The 18,184-nt window shown below is 29.1% G+C and overlaps 1 protein-coding gene across 1 annotated transcript in view; it reads right to left on the reverse strand.

Moving 5' to 3' along the window:
* Positions 1-8,560: 8,560 nt before the first annotated feature.
* LOC142323223 (PHD finger protein 23-like) overlaps positions 8,561-18,184 on the reverse strand; it is a 61,611-nt gene continuing 51,987 nt past the window's right edge. The window contains exon 5 of the mRNA XM_075362582.1: positions 8,561-10,818. Within this exon, the coding sequence (XP_075218697.1) occupies positions 10,610-10,818 (209 nt within the window). The 3' untranslated portion in view covers positions 8,561-10,609. The remainder of the gene's footprint in view (positions 10,819-18,184) is intronic.

Below are 18,184 nucleotides of genomic sequence, written 5' to 3' on the forward strand. Positions count from 1 at the left end.
AATAAAAGAATAAACATGGTCAAATGATCAGCAGTGCTGGGAAAGGTACTCAAGAAGTGATGTAAACAAATTATTATCAAAATGAACAAATAATGAGTATAGGAACTACAATTAAATATGAAATGTAATTTGATATTAATAACGTTACAGAAAGATAGGTATTGCTTTCAATAAAAAAAACCACATCCTCATTGAATAATTCTGTTACAAATATAAATATAATTTTCAGTAGCTGGATTACTATTTCTTATGAGCAAAAAATTTAGAAATTATTTATAAATCAAAATACAAAGAAATTACAGTACAATTTCACTAATCTGAACTGAAATGAAAAATAAGTGATTAAAAAGGTCTGTAAACTGCATCTCTCTCTCTCTCTCTCTCTCTCTCTCTCAGAATAGGTAAAACAACATAATTCTTGGAACTTCTCAAGTAGCATTCTGAAAATTGATGGCTTTGAGGAAGTATAAAATGCCACTGGCTGAAAATGTATTCAACAAACCAGCTTCTACAGATAATTGAAGTTACATAATACTAGGTGCAATTTCACTGCATTCTGCAGGCATTTAATAGCAGCTAATTATCATATTAATAGATTAAAAAAAAATTATTTAAAATAAAAGCATTTTTTACTTATCTACATTAAACAATATCTACAACTTTCAACAATGATTTTAACCTATTTGAAAATTTTGCTTTGTTAGTAGGAAGTCTTCATAAATCCCATTGTTATGAGACTGTGTGGATTTAAGTGTTTAACAGCTATTTTATGAACCACCAATGTACACAGAAAAATAATATGTAATTATCAGTAGTACAATGTAATCCTCTGCGTATTGGTGCTAACATTTTATGAAAGTGCACATGCACGTATGTGTATGTATGCATATATATATAAAACTTTTTGAAAATTCAAATAATTCATCAGCATATTGACCATGTGCTAATTAAATTCAAAAAACAACTTAACCACCACACAAATTAAAAAACCTAAAAAAACTAATACCAAAAGTCGACTTTTGCAGGATCCCACATCATCACTATACTATTATAGTTTGTTGCTACAATTTTTGTTGTAGTGTTTTCTAAATTTTAAGTTTTTATTTCTTTTTTTGTGATTTGTTGATGTAATTATAGAATTATATACCAACTGATGATGCAGGATCCCACAAAAGTCGACTATTGATTTTAGTTTTTTTTTCATTGCTGAGTTTGGTGGTTGTGTTGTTTTATGAAAAAAAATATATGTATATACATACACAAACATACACGTGTAGGTTAGGCACATACATTAGACAGTAATATATATATAATCTATATAGTATGTAACATCTTTCACTTCTCAAACCATTAATTTTAACAATCTTATCTAACAACTTATTTTCATTTCAACAATCTTAATTTTATTTTTGTTAGTTTGCTTTTGCTTCAACATACAATTATGAGATGCAACTATACTGGTTAACCCAAAACCAGGTCTTTTTGAAAATTCAATGGTTAAAATAGATAATGATGGCTTTAACAGTTTCAAGGAAGAGAGAAAGAAATAATTACAAAGCAAGAAAAACATAACATGGAAAACAAAAGAAAATCAAGGAAATAATCAGAAATACAATTGAAAAAATGAGCTATACACTTAAAAAACATCATAATCAAATGTATATAAACAAATTATGCCAATAAAATAAAGACTGTAGAAAAAAGTGCGGAGATACGATATTCCCATATTTTATATTATGACTGCCACTGTCTTGGCAAATGAATATCTATTTTTTTTGTATAAAGACAAGACTCATAAAGCTGAAATATTCTTTTTTTACATAATAAAATAATCATTTTATTTTGGTGATAAAAAATGACATTTTTTGGTATATATGTACATTTCTTTTTAACAAATTCATTTACAAATATCTAATACTAAATGCATACTATTTTTTTTTAATTTTATTTTTATTTTGTGTTCTGCTCTTCAAATTTAGAATATTATTTCTGTTCATTCATGATAACTTTATTTTCAAGTTCTTTAACATTTTAAATTGGATTTAACTATTTCAAAATTGTGCTTCGTCAATAGCAAGTCTTTATAGATCTCACTGTTAAGAGACTGTGAGGACTTATGTTTATACAGCATAAATGGTCTCACCAAACAACAATAACATAGTTACACCTGTAAACAAATTATCTTAGGCATTTGGTATTGTGTCACCAAAATGCTTAGGTAAATTTGTTTCAAGAGTTCCCTTCTTCTTCTGCAGAAAAAAAAGGATTTCACAAATTTTTACTTGATTTTTTTTAGACTTATTTAGAAATCATACAGTTGTTATATTGTTTGTCACTCACTGAAGGTAGTCAATCTCTTTATGGTGTACGGTCACTGATATCAGAATATGTTTGTTTACAGATTAAAGTAACAAGTTTTTTCTTTAAATTTGTAACCACAGTAAATTGGGTAACTTAAGTTTCACAAGTATTAACATATAACAGCTTATTAACAAATAAACAGATAGCAAGTTTTGTCTATCACAGCTAGCCTTTTTGGTGATAATTTGTTCCGAGTGACTATTAAATATTACAAATTTAACAATTTTATTTTTAATGAAATGGTATTTATGAAACAACTATGTTGAAAAAATGCAAGATTTAAGTTAAAATCTGAGCAGTGGCGATTTCTGGACATGTAAACCTAGCAGTTACAGTTTAATAGATTTTAATATCCTATCCTTCTACCACAATGAAACAAATGATAATAATTGTTGTCGGTCCACAATTAATATAAGCTACAATGTTAAAACAGCCAATGATAAAACATCTAATCAGTTACACTATATTTTTTTTTAGTAACTGACATGACAACATGGAAAAACATCTACTAACAAAACAACAACATAGTAACCAACTAATTATAACAACAGAATTATTTGTCTATCTGCTACTAATGTAGAGATAATGTGTCTCCTATGTTTTGATCACTCATGGAAAATCGGATGTCGAATGATTTTAATGGCATTCTGGTCGTCAATGTACATCACAGGAACAGAATTTTGATCAGTACTTCTTTCAATAACTTCTACTCAACCATACAAGTGATCTTGAAATCTCACAAGCAGCTATGACAGATGATAGGACTATACATCTTTGTAATTTACTCTTCCATATGATTGATCCACCACTGAATTTTAATAGTGTGCCACTCATAGAACATCTTGTAATTTTATCTCTAACATGATCTGCACCTCTAATGTTTTATTTTTTTAAATCTCCATTTTCTTAAATTCAATACCATTATTTAAGGTAGTTTTCAAATATCTGGCTATCGGCTTCACTAATTTAAAGCATGCTTGAGTTGGTGCATCCTGAAATCTTGAAGCTATATTAACTGCACAGGCTAAATCTGGTCTGGTTCCTGATAACAAATACATTAAACTACCAATGATTTCACGATAGCCATTTTTATCTTCTGCCAATGGTGAATCAGCTGGCATCCATCCAAGTTCAATAGGGATCATTAATGGTTTTGCATCATTCACGCCAAATTTTTCTATTTTATTTGTATATGTAGTTTGAGAAATTCTAACATAATCATGAAATTTATTAATTTTCATTCCCAAATAACAGTCTATATCCGATGAAGTAAATTCAAAACGATGAGCCAATCTGATCATAAATTCATCTACTATTTCCTACTATCCAATAACTAATCCATCATCCACATTGAAAATCAAAATCAATTTTCCATTATAAAACATAAAATAATCTGCACAACTCTCCTGTAAATTACAAGTTCCAATGTTCAATTAAACATCTATACCAACATTTCAAAGCCTGTTTTAGTCCATACAAACTTTTAAGTAATTTGCACATATGACTTGTACTGTCATTATATCCCCCTGGTTGCTGCATATATATATATATATATATATATATTTTTTTTTTCTTCTAAGGCACCATTCAAGAAAGCTGTTTGCATGTTAAACTGTTTAATACTCCAATCATGCTGAATGCCGACACCCAGAAGAGGTCTCATGATTTCCAATCTGACAAGTGGACTGAAAGTCTCAATAAAGTCATACCCTTTTCTTTAATTGAAACCCTGGCCAATAAATGATCTTTATACTGAATAGTTTCACCTCTGGAATTCACTTTTGTAAAAAAAATCCATCTAAAATCAATGAGTTTACCATGAGATGTTAACCCGCTAATTCCCAAGTCTTATTCTTGTACAATGAATTCATTCCAACATCTACTGCAGCTTTTCAGTATTTAACATCCTTTGATTTCATAGCCTCAATCATAATCTGTTGGTACGTATTTTATCAACGTAACCTTTAGGTTGTGTTGAAACGATCCATCTTGATTATTATCAATATTGTATTCCTGCTGTTCATTTTTACATTAAAATTGTAAAAAAATATATTCACTGTCTATAATTCACAGCAACTGAATTTTGAGAATTACTCTCATTGTAATGTACATAAAATTGTGAAATACTATCCATGGGTTTTCTATATTATCTTATTTATTTATTTCTATATAATTTATCATTTATATTTAGCAAATATTCTCCCTGCCATTTCACTTGAAATTTCTATTTGTCTATTTATGTTAATCTTCTTTGATTTCTATATGAAAATTCATTTCTCAGTTTTATATCCCTAGAAATACAAAAAGAGTTATTTGAGAAAAGTTAATTTTATAACCACAATCAGAACAACCAACAATATATACTCTAGTAGATTAGCATTAAATTTCTTTGGCTTCTGTTGAGGAATCCATAAAAAACATTCTGTGCCAAAAATCTGCAAGTGATGAAAACAATTTTTATTATTAAAAAATAATTCTTTGAACGATTCTCTAAGTTTTGTTGGTACAGTTCTAATTAATATATAATTTGCAGAAAGTACAATTTCACCCCATAAAAACTTTGGTAGATGAACAGCTAACTGAAGCCATAAATGTGCCATCTCACGTATAGTCAATCCTATTTTCACCTTCAGCAATTCCATTTTGTTGAGGTGTGTAGGGAACTGTAAATTAATTTTTTAGTCAAATAGTCTCAGCGTACATTATTATTTCCTTGGTATCAAATTCTCTTCCTCCATCAGTACATAATTCTTTTATAATCAATCTAGCTTGTTGTATCTTCACTAATTCAATGAAATTTTTTAATTTTTCTTTCACTTCATCCTTTTTATGTAATAGAACTCTGAAATTGGAATACCATCTTTAAAAATAAGAAAATAATGACAACTATTCAAATCATTCTCCTCCATCGGACCACATATGTCAGCAAATATCAATTCTGGTTTAGTAATTTTTCAATTTTTTCATCAAAACTAAGTCGATGATTTTTACCAAGCATATATCCTTCACATGATATGTTATGTACTTATACTGGTATTCATGATCCTTCAAAAAATTCTGCACGTGTTTATTTTGAACACCAAACTTTTCATACTAAATTTGCAGTGCATCTATAGCCTCAGATATAGCATAAGATTTTTCTTGATGAGCAACTCTCACTGCCAACCGATAAAGTTCATTATCATAATTAGAAATAGCTATAGCAATGGGGACTCCATTTCTATGGAATATCCATAATCCATAATCTGAATTGACTGGTTAATTCCCTTTAGTCCAGCATTTTTAACTGAGAACAAATTGCAAATTACATCTGGACAGTACCACACATCTTCAAAATATTGATCAGAACAATTTTGACCATTAAAAACTTTAAAATTTATACGACCAGTACAAACAGTTTTTAATTTAACTTATTGACAAGCACTATCCATTTGTTTTGATACTTCAAAAGATTCAAAGCTATCATACTAGTCACGACGATTTGTTACATGGTGTGTAGCAGCACTATCAATGTACCACTTGTCACAATGCAATTTTCCAATGTCAACTGCAACAATTAAATGCGTCATAAAATCAAAAAATGTATACATACCTCTTTCAATGTTTTCTACATTTCCTTCCATTTGATTTTCAGCAGATATCATGGCATATATTTATTTTCATCTCGACTAGGGTACAAATTTGATTATGAACCTCCCTTTCTCATTTGAAAAAACTACCAATCTTACAATGAAGTAATAAATAACCAAGTTTTCCACATAAGAAACATCACTTTTGATAATTTTGTTTCAAAATTTTTGACGGAAAGCTTTCTGTTGATTAACTAAATTTTCCTTGTTTTTTAATCTGTAAAATAGATTTTGATTTTGATATCGCTGCAGCCACATCTCACCTCTATTTGTCAATCAAAGCTTATAATTCAAACATTTCTTTTGCAACTTCACCCACGTTTTTTTCTGCTCAAGGTAAAAAGTTTACCAAGTGACACAAATACCATAAAAATTTTGGTTGAGTTTACAGCAAACCCACATTTTTTCTGCTTGAGATAAAAAGTTATGCCAAGTGACACAAATACAATCAAAATCTTCTGGTAGAGTTTGCAGCAATCGAACACATAAATCATTTTCACCTACTGGATTACCAAGTAACGGCATTTATGTTTGGATATCATCAAATTTTGCTAAATGATTCTGCACACCACCTGTAGATTCCCATGGGATATAATGAAACTGATGCCACAATATATCTATATTTTCAACAGACTGAATATCATAAACTTGATTTAATTTATCCCAGATGTCTTATGTAGTGTCACATCCAGCTACACGAAGTAATGGCTTTGTATCGAGTGATAAAAGAAGATGTTTCTTCGCTATAGCATTTGCTTTTTTCTACTTAATAAGTTTGTTTTCATAATTTTCAGTATCTGGTCCAGATTTTATAAAAGTACCACAAACTACATAACATTCTAAAATAGTTTTCATAATAATTTTTCATGTTGCCCAATTTCCTTCACCGATGAGCTTCTCATCATTCATTGTAATAGATGTATCGTTTAATAACTGCTATCATGTTGAAGGTCCATAATTAATATAAGCTATAATGTTATAAAACGTCAAACGATAAAACATCTAATCAGTTACACTATATTTTATTAACCGACATAATATAGAAAAACATCTACTAACAAAACAACATAGTAACCAACTAATTATAACAACAGAATATACATCTGAACAAATCATATGTGAATCACTAATTGATAATCAATATTTTAATATGTGTTAATTAATTAATATATGGATATCTACATACAACCATAAGAATAATAAAGTGCAATTTATTTTCCAAACCTTGCTAGACGAGACAGTGGAATATAAGGATCTACTGTACTGCAGAAGAAATGGAAATGGAAGATATAATCACTGCAATAACATCCATGACCAAATGTCAGACAATGAATTAACATGCAAATGATGGACACAAAACAAAAGTTCAACAGCAAATGTTAAAATTTAGCAAGATAAGTGACAACCTGAGCCTTATAAAATATTTTAGGCTGTCTGTTTCACTCTCTTCCCCACATAATGGCAAAATATTATTGTTCCTGGTCATAAGTAACAATTGTGAGAGGTGAATGCAGGATGTAGGGAAGTGTGAGAGCCCTAGAGAAAAAATCAAAATAAAATAAAATGAGTTGATTAAAAGACAGATGGGTGTAATAGATTCAAGATTCACGATAACAAAATTTATCAAAACAAAACAGAAAAACAGGAATATTATTTCTTTTTTAATTTCAAATAAATAAATTTATAAATATATAAAGTACAAATAAACTAAAAAAATATCATACAAAATTAATCAATTTTAAGTTCTAAAACAATATTTACAAACCATTTTACAATACATAAATTAACAGCTTACGTCTGGTGATTATTTTTTAAATGATAAAAAAATATTTATGTAACATTTTTAACTGATAATTTCAAAATAAAATTATTTTATTACTTTTACAGCAAAATTGGTTATAATTTTCTCTCAACAGAATCAGTTGATGTATACTTACCTCCAACCTACTTCAGCTACACGTAGGATTTAATGAAACAAAGGAAATTAAAATAAAATCTTTACTTAAAATTAAAAGTCTATATATTTAGACAAAAAGTATTATAATTTTGTGGTAAATTTCTTTACAGATTATATTTTATGTTTATTTTTTTTATGTATAAAAAATTATTTTTTAAACATTCCATTGGTTCTTAGAATGCAATCAATAACTGATTCACAGCCAGAAATAGGAGATGAAATACCTTTTTTATGTCAAATAAAATTATAATAAATTCATCATTTAGATAAGAAATCTACAAACAACAAATAAATACTCATCACATGCAGTTTAAGGATACACGAGTATACTTCAACAAATTAAAATAAAAGAACACATTTAATTTCTTAAAAGTTTAAAATTACCAAAAATTTGATATTGATAAATAATAGAAGAATTTAGGGAAATACACTGCACAGAAAGGATTTGATAAGATTAAATAAAGCTGTACAAGTCAAATCTGTAAAAATGAAATTTTCAAACAATTTTATAAACAGATCACTTTTAAAAAATTACTAATAAGTATTTGCTTTATTTATAAAATGCTATTATGAAAATTTATTTTATGAAGATAAAGACATAAATAAACTAATAAAATAAGCATACATTATTTTCAATGGCACAAGTATGGATGACCTACATAATTAAATTAATTAAACTTAAAAAATAAATTTGTATATTTTTTCACACACACATATACATATATGTGTGTGTGCACACATGCACTCACACACACCTAGACACACACACACACACGATCATAAAAAAGTGGACTAGATTTCACAAGTTTGTAAACTTGTAATGCTGAAGAAATTATTCTCTCTCTTTATTTAAAATACCTAAAGTGCTAGAGTATAACACTGAGTGTAGCCTGCCTTGTGTAATATTATTTTATTATTTTTTTCTTTTGGTTAATAACAATAGATTATTGTTTTGTTTTTTCTAGATTTATATATGATTTTAATAATATAAATTAATGCCATGTCTGTCTCTACAATATTTTCAAATCACACTTTTAACAACTTTTTAATGAAACAAACTGTTCAAAGTTGAACAGCATTAGCTTGTAAGTAAAGAAGGGGGTAAAAGAACCTATGTGGAGTATGGTATTGTACATCAAGATCTGTATGATTGCTGTCAAAGAATCAAAGAAAGAAGAATAAAGCTTTTGAGAGTAGTATGATAAGAAAATGGCAATGATCAGTTAAACAGAAAGAACAACAATATTATTGTATTCACAGAGGCCAAAAAACAGAAAAACATAGATGTAGATATATAAAAAAAATAATAAAATAAAATGGTGGTCATTGTTATGAGACAAATGATTAATCAGAATAATAGAGAAAAAGAAACAGTGAACAACTCAGAACAGATATGATGGAAAGAGATTGTATAAGTTACTTTGAACCCAAAAAACTGAAAGAAGCATATGGCAAGCAGTTACAAAACAATTCCAGTATTGTTCTTCCAAGAAAAGAGTGAAAAAATTTAATAAAATCTTCAGGAAGGCTGCAAAACAGAACCACCTTGAAGAATCAACTCATTGCAAAACTTGATATCAAACACCAAGTGAAAGTGAGTAAAATGCAAAAGCACATCTTTCTTAAAAATAATACATTTTTGATTCTCTACATCTTCAATATGAGAAAAAACAAACTCCTCATAATATTAATTCCCTGCAATCATTTTTCTGGAAAAAAAAGAAAGAATCTTCTTTCACTTGACCAGCATCAATTTTTTGCAATTTAGTTTTTTTGAAAAACTCCATTCTGGAAATAATGGATTTAATCGTGTAGCCATGGTTCCTAAATTCAATAACATACAATTATGCTACAAACCCTTAAAATAGATTGTTTCATCAGGGACAGAGAGAAAATAATAGATTCAAAAAATCTATTATTCCAACCTCCAGTTTTAACTGAATATTTCATTTGTGTATCTCTCATCACAAAAAAAAAAAGGTAAGGCAGCAGCAATTAGGTGTTATTCTGTAGCTGTAATTATGAACAAAGTAAATCATAAAAACCCATAAAATTTCTTCCTAATTTAATAAGAAAAAAAAAATCACAATTATATAATATAGTTATTTATTAATTAAATCCAGTTCACTTTTCTATAATCTCTCACGTGCATGGTGTGCACATGCACCAACCAAATTTACTATATTTATCTAAATGTGGTACTGGCTAATTAAAAAATAATATGGGTATGTTTAGGATAAACATAGATTTTATGGTAGAAAACTTCTCATCTATTTTAATAAAAATAACAGAGCATAATTCAGACATGTTGATTACTGAAGAGGAAAGGAACATCCTACCATTCCATAATTCATCAACTGATGATGATGTAGAGCATCAGAGCAGTTCACAAAGTGGTGTTCAGGCTGATAATTGCATATCCTGATTTATATAACATATTTTTTAATACATAAAACAAAAATATATCTTGTAGTACATTTATACATATGGACACATTCTCACACTCACATACATTTAATTTTACAAGTAGCATGAAGAATGCAAAAATATAAAAATTCTTTAATAATACTAATCATTAAACAAACACAACAATAAAATAAAATAACAAAAACAATATATAATATAGATGTAACATCATAATTTAAAAAAATGTAATAACATTTTATGCAGAAGACGTATTCTGATTGGAATCTATATGAATATTTGTTCTTTGCTTGCATTCAATGCAAATAAAAACCTTTGGGATATTTGACCGTTTAAGTTTTGCACATGAGAAATGAATCCATTTCAAGCAACTACTGCATTCTATCATTGGTCGGCCAGCAAATGGTTTTCTACAGTAGCAAGTTATAACATCATAAGATTCATCATCTGAAATATCAAGCACAGAAAAACATTCAATTTATCTGAAATAAAATCAAGCAATCAAAACTTAGTTAAATTAATATAAAATGTATGACTCTGATATACTAAATTCAATGTTTAATTCATTTTGAGATAAACTTTTTAAAGTTCATAATTAAATTATTAAAAAACCTATCTTAAAGCAAAATACAATTAAATTAAATTTCATTGAATTTTTCCAAACTTTATAAAATTACAACTGAAAATTATTAGTCATAAAAAGAAACTACCTGAATGTATAGGTGACCTTTTATATTAGTATTTAACTTTGATATTTACATTTATTTTACTATAAATAAATCATTCCCTTAAGAAAAAAAAAGACTTCCTTCAGAAACCAAAACACAGCTGGGTAAAACCGAAGTGTGATTCTGGAGTAAAGCCCAAAGTTCAGTAATACCAACAAAATCTTTTATTTCACTGTCAGTAGCAATTAATATTTCATCTATAACGAATGCATTAGGGAAACATTAAAGTAGTTTCAACATCAATAACCTTATTTCTGTCTTTACTACTGCAATATATGCTTACTGTAGTCAATTCCATAATGGGCCTCAATTTGTTCTACTTAGCCTTGATATTTTTATACTATTTATAACATGCTAAGCAGTCTTTCACACAATCAAAATTTTAAAGAGATTAGTGGTGTAAATGGAAAAATGAGTATAAAGAACCATTAAAACAAATACATTAAATGTGTGTAAATGATAGAATATAACCATCAGCACTGCTAATTTATAAGCTAGGATGGTGTTTGCACTAGCAGGTGACATGTCAAACGCTGTTGCCTCAAGTGAAATTCCATAGAAAAGATTTCACAATAAAACAAATGTTTTCAAAATTTTTAATGTTCATTTGATAGTATTAAAAATTTTGATAGGGTGTTTATAATATTGTACACCTTTTTTTTAATCATAATTGATTATAAATATTACCACTGATGAAGCCATTTTATCTAAACCTCAAAACTCTGAATTATAAATTTTTAGTAAACAAACCAAGCAAAATATAAGAAATAGTTATACCCAAGTAATTATTATAACTTATACATCAACATAAATATCTAAATGAGAAATAGTAAAAACTTAATACTATTTCGTTAGAAATATCATTGTATAAAGAAAGGGAAACTTCAAATTTGTTTTTGAGCAAAATATATATCACTGATATACACAATATAACAATGTTCAACTATTCATCTGAATTATACAGAAAAGTAAAAATAGTGTTTATGAATAAATATGTTCCATCACAATAAAAAAAAAAATATATTATTATCAATCAAAATTCTAAAGAAATTAAAGTAACATTATCATGTACATAACCAAACTATCAGCTTAAGGGTGAAAATAATTATTTAGTGATGGGGTTAAACCTATAACCTCAACGATAACTAATGTTAACATTGCCTAATTATCGTGTTATATTCTATGACTACTACAAAGAATATATCATTTACTTGAGAGTGTAAATTAAAAAGTTCTAAGAAGTGTCTGAAAAACCTAAATATATCACAAAATTTGTTTATGGTTCATGAATGACATAACATTTAAAACTCATGGAATCTATGTTTTTTTTTTGTTTCTCATAGACAGCCGAGTTACTTTATCTGTAACAAATCTCACTGTTTCAAAGTGAATGAAACACAATGTTTATTGTGTCAAAGCACTTATTTCTAAAATGAGGTGTTAAAGCATTACTAAATTTTAAAACATGGCTGGAACCTTCAGATTTATAAGCAGCAGAATATTTTTGTACTTTTCTGAAGGATGCAATGGAAATAATTACATTGTACAGATGATTGTGATTCTGAGTATCAAATGTCATACTGATCTAGCAATATATAAGCTTATAATAAACAAAATTTTGTATTATTTTATTTTACTACTTTGCTCCCTAGTCCCTGGCTGTTTTCATCTCTGTGCATCATTTTCTAAATATATGTAGAACAACTAAAGAATTATGGAAAAATATAAATTTAAGATATAAATAAAAACCTGTTTATTTTTATTAATACCAGAATAATGATAAACAAAATAACCCTTAACATTCACTAGGAAAATCAAGATTTATGGACAATTAGTTATTTTGTTAAAAACTAAAAATTATTCTTAAGTACAGTATTGTAATGTATACACTGCTTACTAAAGAAGTTCAATATGAAAAGAAACAAGAGTTAAATAAACTAAGGAAAACAATCTGAACAGAAAATAATGGTTAGTTAAAATATTAAGATTAAATGCGAAATTTAAATAGTGGCATCACGAAGGACTTATGAATTATGGAAACTATCTAACTCAGATTAGCACAAACCAAAAAAGCTTCCATGTAGAAAGAAAGTTGTTCGGGCTAAATATAATTAAGAAACTGAGAAGATATTATTTAAATATTTGTAAAAAGTACTATATTTTACACTATTAAAACTGGACTACAGCAAAGCCAATAAAACCAACATTTGAACCACTAGAAATGTGGTATCACAGAATGCTGAAAATAAAGTCTGGTAAAATCTAACTACAAACATAGTGTGAAGTCATCTCACTCATATAAAGTGAATACATTTACTACAATAGTTTTATTTGATGTGTTTTATCAGATTTGTGGGTTACATAAAAGGTGAAATCCAAACAATTAACAATGTTTTATTACAGTTTTATTTAACAATGAATATGATTACAACTTTACTTACCAAATGCTATCCTTGGAAAGTCATTTTACAATATCCTGTATTCAATATGACTCCCACTGAACCAAACATCTAAAGAGAATTCTCATGTTTCTGATCACTCTACCGTACACCTATCCTCATTAACCTCCTTGCAATTTAACTATCAGGGCCCCCAATTGGATAACATTTGTATGTCTTAACCAAAAGTTTTTTTTTGGGTATAACATAGAAAACAATTCAATGCAAACGAAAGAAATCTTCACTGTGCTACCGCGGGTAATGATTAGATATAATACATAACCGAAAACCATACAAAAGTTTATTTTAAAAAGATATATGTCAAGATCACTACAACTGAAACTTTTGAGGAGTTCAAGACAGTACCATTGCTTGTGTAGCTCATGGAGTAGAACACTTGTGTACATCAGTGATTTAAAATTAAAGTTGCAAATACAACCAGATTGTAATACAGTATGTCTGCAAAATAACAATCAGGTTTGAGATGGTTATAGCTTTGGAACAAAGCATTTCAGAGCATTACGTTAAATGAAAGAAAAACATTTTAAGTTTTATATGAAAAAGCTAGCGCATGAGTGTTGTGTTTCCAGTACACGCAAGTAGCATGTGCGTGTTAGTCATCATGTTTGCAATGCAAATAAGGGTTCAATGCATGATGCAGCTTACTGTTTGAGTCAGTTACACATGTTAGGTGTGAATACCATTGTGTGTATAGTAAAGAATCCCTGTTTGAAAATAACATTTGGCAATGAGACAAACAACTCAAAGAAACAGGCAGCCTACTGAAACAAACACATCCAGTATGGCCGTTAGTGTCTGATGAAATAATTAAATCAGTGTGAACAAGTTTCTTGCATAACCTGAAGAAATCCATGCGAAAATTTTCTAGACAGTTAGACATTCCTAAAATAACTGTTCACAATGTTTTAAAAAGATTGTTACGTTTCACTGCATACAAAATTCAGGTGTTACAACAACTTTATCCACAGGACAAACTGAAATGATTTGAATTTGCTGTAGACATTCTGGATAGGTTAGAACGGGATTATGATTTTTTAAACGAGTTCATTTTTAGTGATGAAGTAATGTTTCATGTTTCTAGATGAGTACATTGGCATAATGTTTGTAAATAGGGTACTGAACCTTCTGGCCTCTTCTTTTTTTCTGAAAAAACAATAATGGGAAACAACTTCCAGGATATGGAGCATCCCAACTATCAGAGAATTCCATTTTTCAGTTAGACAAAGGTCCTCCATATTTCACCATAATCATGCAAGATTTTTTTAATGAAACATTTCCTCAACAATGGTTTGGATGAGAAGAGTGGGTAGTCTGGCCCCCACAGTCTCCAAACCTCACCCCCATTGATTTATATTTTTGCGTTTATGTAAAAACACAAGTGTATTCCATTCAAGTTTGAAATCTGGAACATTTAAAAGAAAATATCACTGAAGCTGTTTCTTCTACCATGCCGGAAGTTCTCTGCTGTATATAACAAGAGACTGAATATTGTCTTGATGTCTGCAGGGTAACTAAGAGGCATACACTGAAATCTACTGAACAGACAAGAAACTTAAGAGTGTTTACCTTTCACTTAAAATATAGTTCATCTCTCTACAACACTTTGTTCCGATGCTATAACCACTTAAAACCCCACTATTATTTTACAGACACATTGTATAATCTATAGCTAAGAGTTTAAATGAGGCTTAGAACTTTCTAATGTTGAAAAGTTCACGGAGTTCCACTTTTACTTTTATTTTATTGCATTATAAATTATATTATTAAAAATTATTATGTTCCTTTTACCAAAAATTCTTATCAATAATTCTTTCCATATTATGCAACAAAAAACAGACAATATCTATTTTTTGAAACTGAATTATCTAACTTGATACTAGCTTTTTAGTCTTTTTCTAAATTTTTAGGAAAAACACAAGTTAAATAATTTTTCTTCACAACAACAGAGAATCAAGATTGGGCATGAACAAAAATTTCATATTGCCTTTGTATAACAACAAAATAACAAATATTTAAAAAAATCACAACTTTAACGTTACTGCTACTATGTTCAGGAACATAGCGTCCAACCTCAGAAATGCTTAAGTTAAATTAAACCTGTTAAATGATTTATAAACTGATTTGTAAAGACAATAATTGTAATTTAAGATACAAAAAGCCAACTTAAAGAAAAATTCAAAGTATAATAAAGGGGCATTTGGATTATTATAAATACAGAAGATCAGAGAAATTGACCATAGCCCAACACAGTCTGAAAACTGGTAATATATATATATATATATATATAATACAATAATATATTATATAATATAATTGTAATAATATATTACAACATATACTAATATTATATGTACAATATATTGGAATTAGATAGTTGGAAAATACTTTATCAATAATGATGCAAAAACTTCTTTACACACAAGGATAAGGTAATAATAATAATAATCTAATAACTTTTTAGAATTTTAAATTTATTAAAAATCTTTTTTTTTAGTTTTGAGCATATAAGATATATACAATCTGCAAGGCATAACAGTCAATCATATAGAACATAAGAGGCATGCATTAGGTCATGGTGAAGCATATGAACTCGATGTTTCAGTGGTTTAGAGGTTTTTAAGCTAAATTTGGGAAAGCTATTGGGAATGCCTCAAAACTTTTTTTACTCTTATTCTAAAAATATTAATAATTAATATTAACATATACTCTAAAAATAGAAAATAATAATTTTTATAGTTTCATAAGAACTGTTTATTTGTCAATTAATATTTATTACTAGCTCTAGCCGCCACGCTTCGCTGTGGCACATTGTGGTTGCATGGATGAGAAATGAGAAACAAAACAAAGCATACGTTTCATAGAAGTTTAATTTTGCAATACTTGTGGATATACAATATTTTTTGTTTTTTCACTGTCTGCATAGATATAAAGGCTATCTAATTGCCGACTCGGGAACACGCAACATACAGTTGCCCATGTGAGAAGCAATCCGCATCTAAATCTAAACCACACAATTCTAAAGATTGACCTTGAGCTTTATTGATTGTGATTGCAAATGCCAATCGAATTGGGAATTGCAATCTTTTAAATTAAAATGGTGTATCGGTCGGGATTATGGGTATTCGAGGAATGAGAACATCTTCACCTTTGAAAGGCCCTATTAAAATCATTGCTTCCACTATGTTATTCATCAATTTCTTAACTGCAAGTCGCGTGCCGTTGCAGAGTTTTGGCTGATTAATATTCCACAACAGGATAATTGTCATCTTTTGATCGAACCGTTGCTAGAATCAATCTAATGAGGAATGTTTTCCCAGTTCCTCCTGGCGCATCCAAGAAGAAGGTCCCCCCAACTCCGTCATTTATCATTTGCATTATGCGATCATAAATGCCTTTCTGTTCACGCGTTAATTTGGGAATGTTTGATTGGACATATGACTGAAGATCACCAATGTTGTAACTCTGTTCACAGCGTAAATCCACATCAAATGAAGCAATCGCAGCTCGGGTGGGTGCTGGCATTCCCAATTGACTAAGAACTTTATTTGCAATAGCTAAGCACTTGTCTTCAATATTTATCAATGCTTCGTTGTAAATGCCTTCTGTAAATTCCATGGTCATATTGGTATTTTCTAGGCGTACTCTATGCAAAATATCCTCAGCCATATGCGAACGATATCTTTCCCATAACTCTGTGGGAGATGAAGGGAAGCAAGCGGTCAATATAATTGCGAATAATGCACGAATTTGGTTTGGATGTGCAGTGTTGCACGCGTCATTAATACATATATCCCACTGTTGGTTGTTTTCTAATAAATTCAGAGCTTGGTTAAAGGCACAGCTCAATCACGACACGATCACACAAAAGTACCTCGATTAAAGTTAATATTTAATTAAGATTGTATAATAATCTGAATCAGATACAAGTGGATACGTTTTTTTTTTTTTTTGTTAATAAACAATGTAATTGGGAACAGATATTGTTTCACATGTGACTGCGGTTGTCGTTAGCTAGAATGGCGAGTGTTCCCCTCGCTTCCGGCAGATGGCGTGGTCACTGGTACACAGCTGACCGTTAAAAAAACTGTTTTCTCGCGGTTGCAGGTATGCGACTGATGCGAAAAATGGATAAAAGCAATCTTTGATGCGGGTTATATATCGTGCTAAAATTATATCTCGAGTATGAATCTACTAATGAATTACAGTCTCCAAAGAAAACAAAACCCCGCAGGTCAATTGAGAAAAAGGTGAGATTTTGATAAAAACGCGATTCGTAAAAAAATTACACGAATTTGAATTATTTAGAAATAGTTTAGCGGTGTATTATGTCCTTTAGAAGAGAATTCGATTATTGTCTTCGACAACACTTCTTATCATTAAATGAAAAGAATTCCAGCCGTGTTATAGAAAAACAATGATATCAAAATGTGGCTTAGTTCAAAAGGAATAATTTTTGAAGAGGTTTAAGTTAATGTTCAAGCATTGCAAAGGGTTTCGCATATTAAAAGTAATTATAGTCCGTATAAAATTGGTTTGACACACAACGCCATATTGGTAAGTCGTGTTTTTATTCGGCTCCTAACAAATATGTTTGCCGGCTTTTGTGGCGCGGGTGGTAACGTCTCG

This window comes from Lycorma delicatula, chromosome 4, assembly GCF_047948215.1.
Source record: "Lycorma delicatula isolate Av1 chromosome 4, ASM4794821v1, whole genome shotgun sequence".
NCBI classification, from domain to species: Eukaryota; Metazoa; Arthropoda; class Insecta; order Hemiptera; family Fulgoridae; genus Lycorma; species Lycorma delicatula.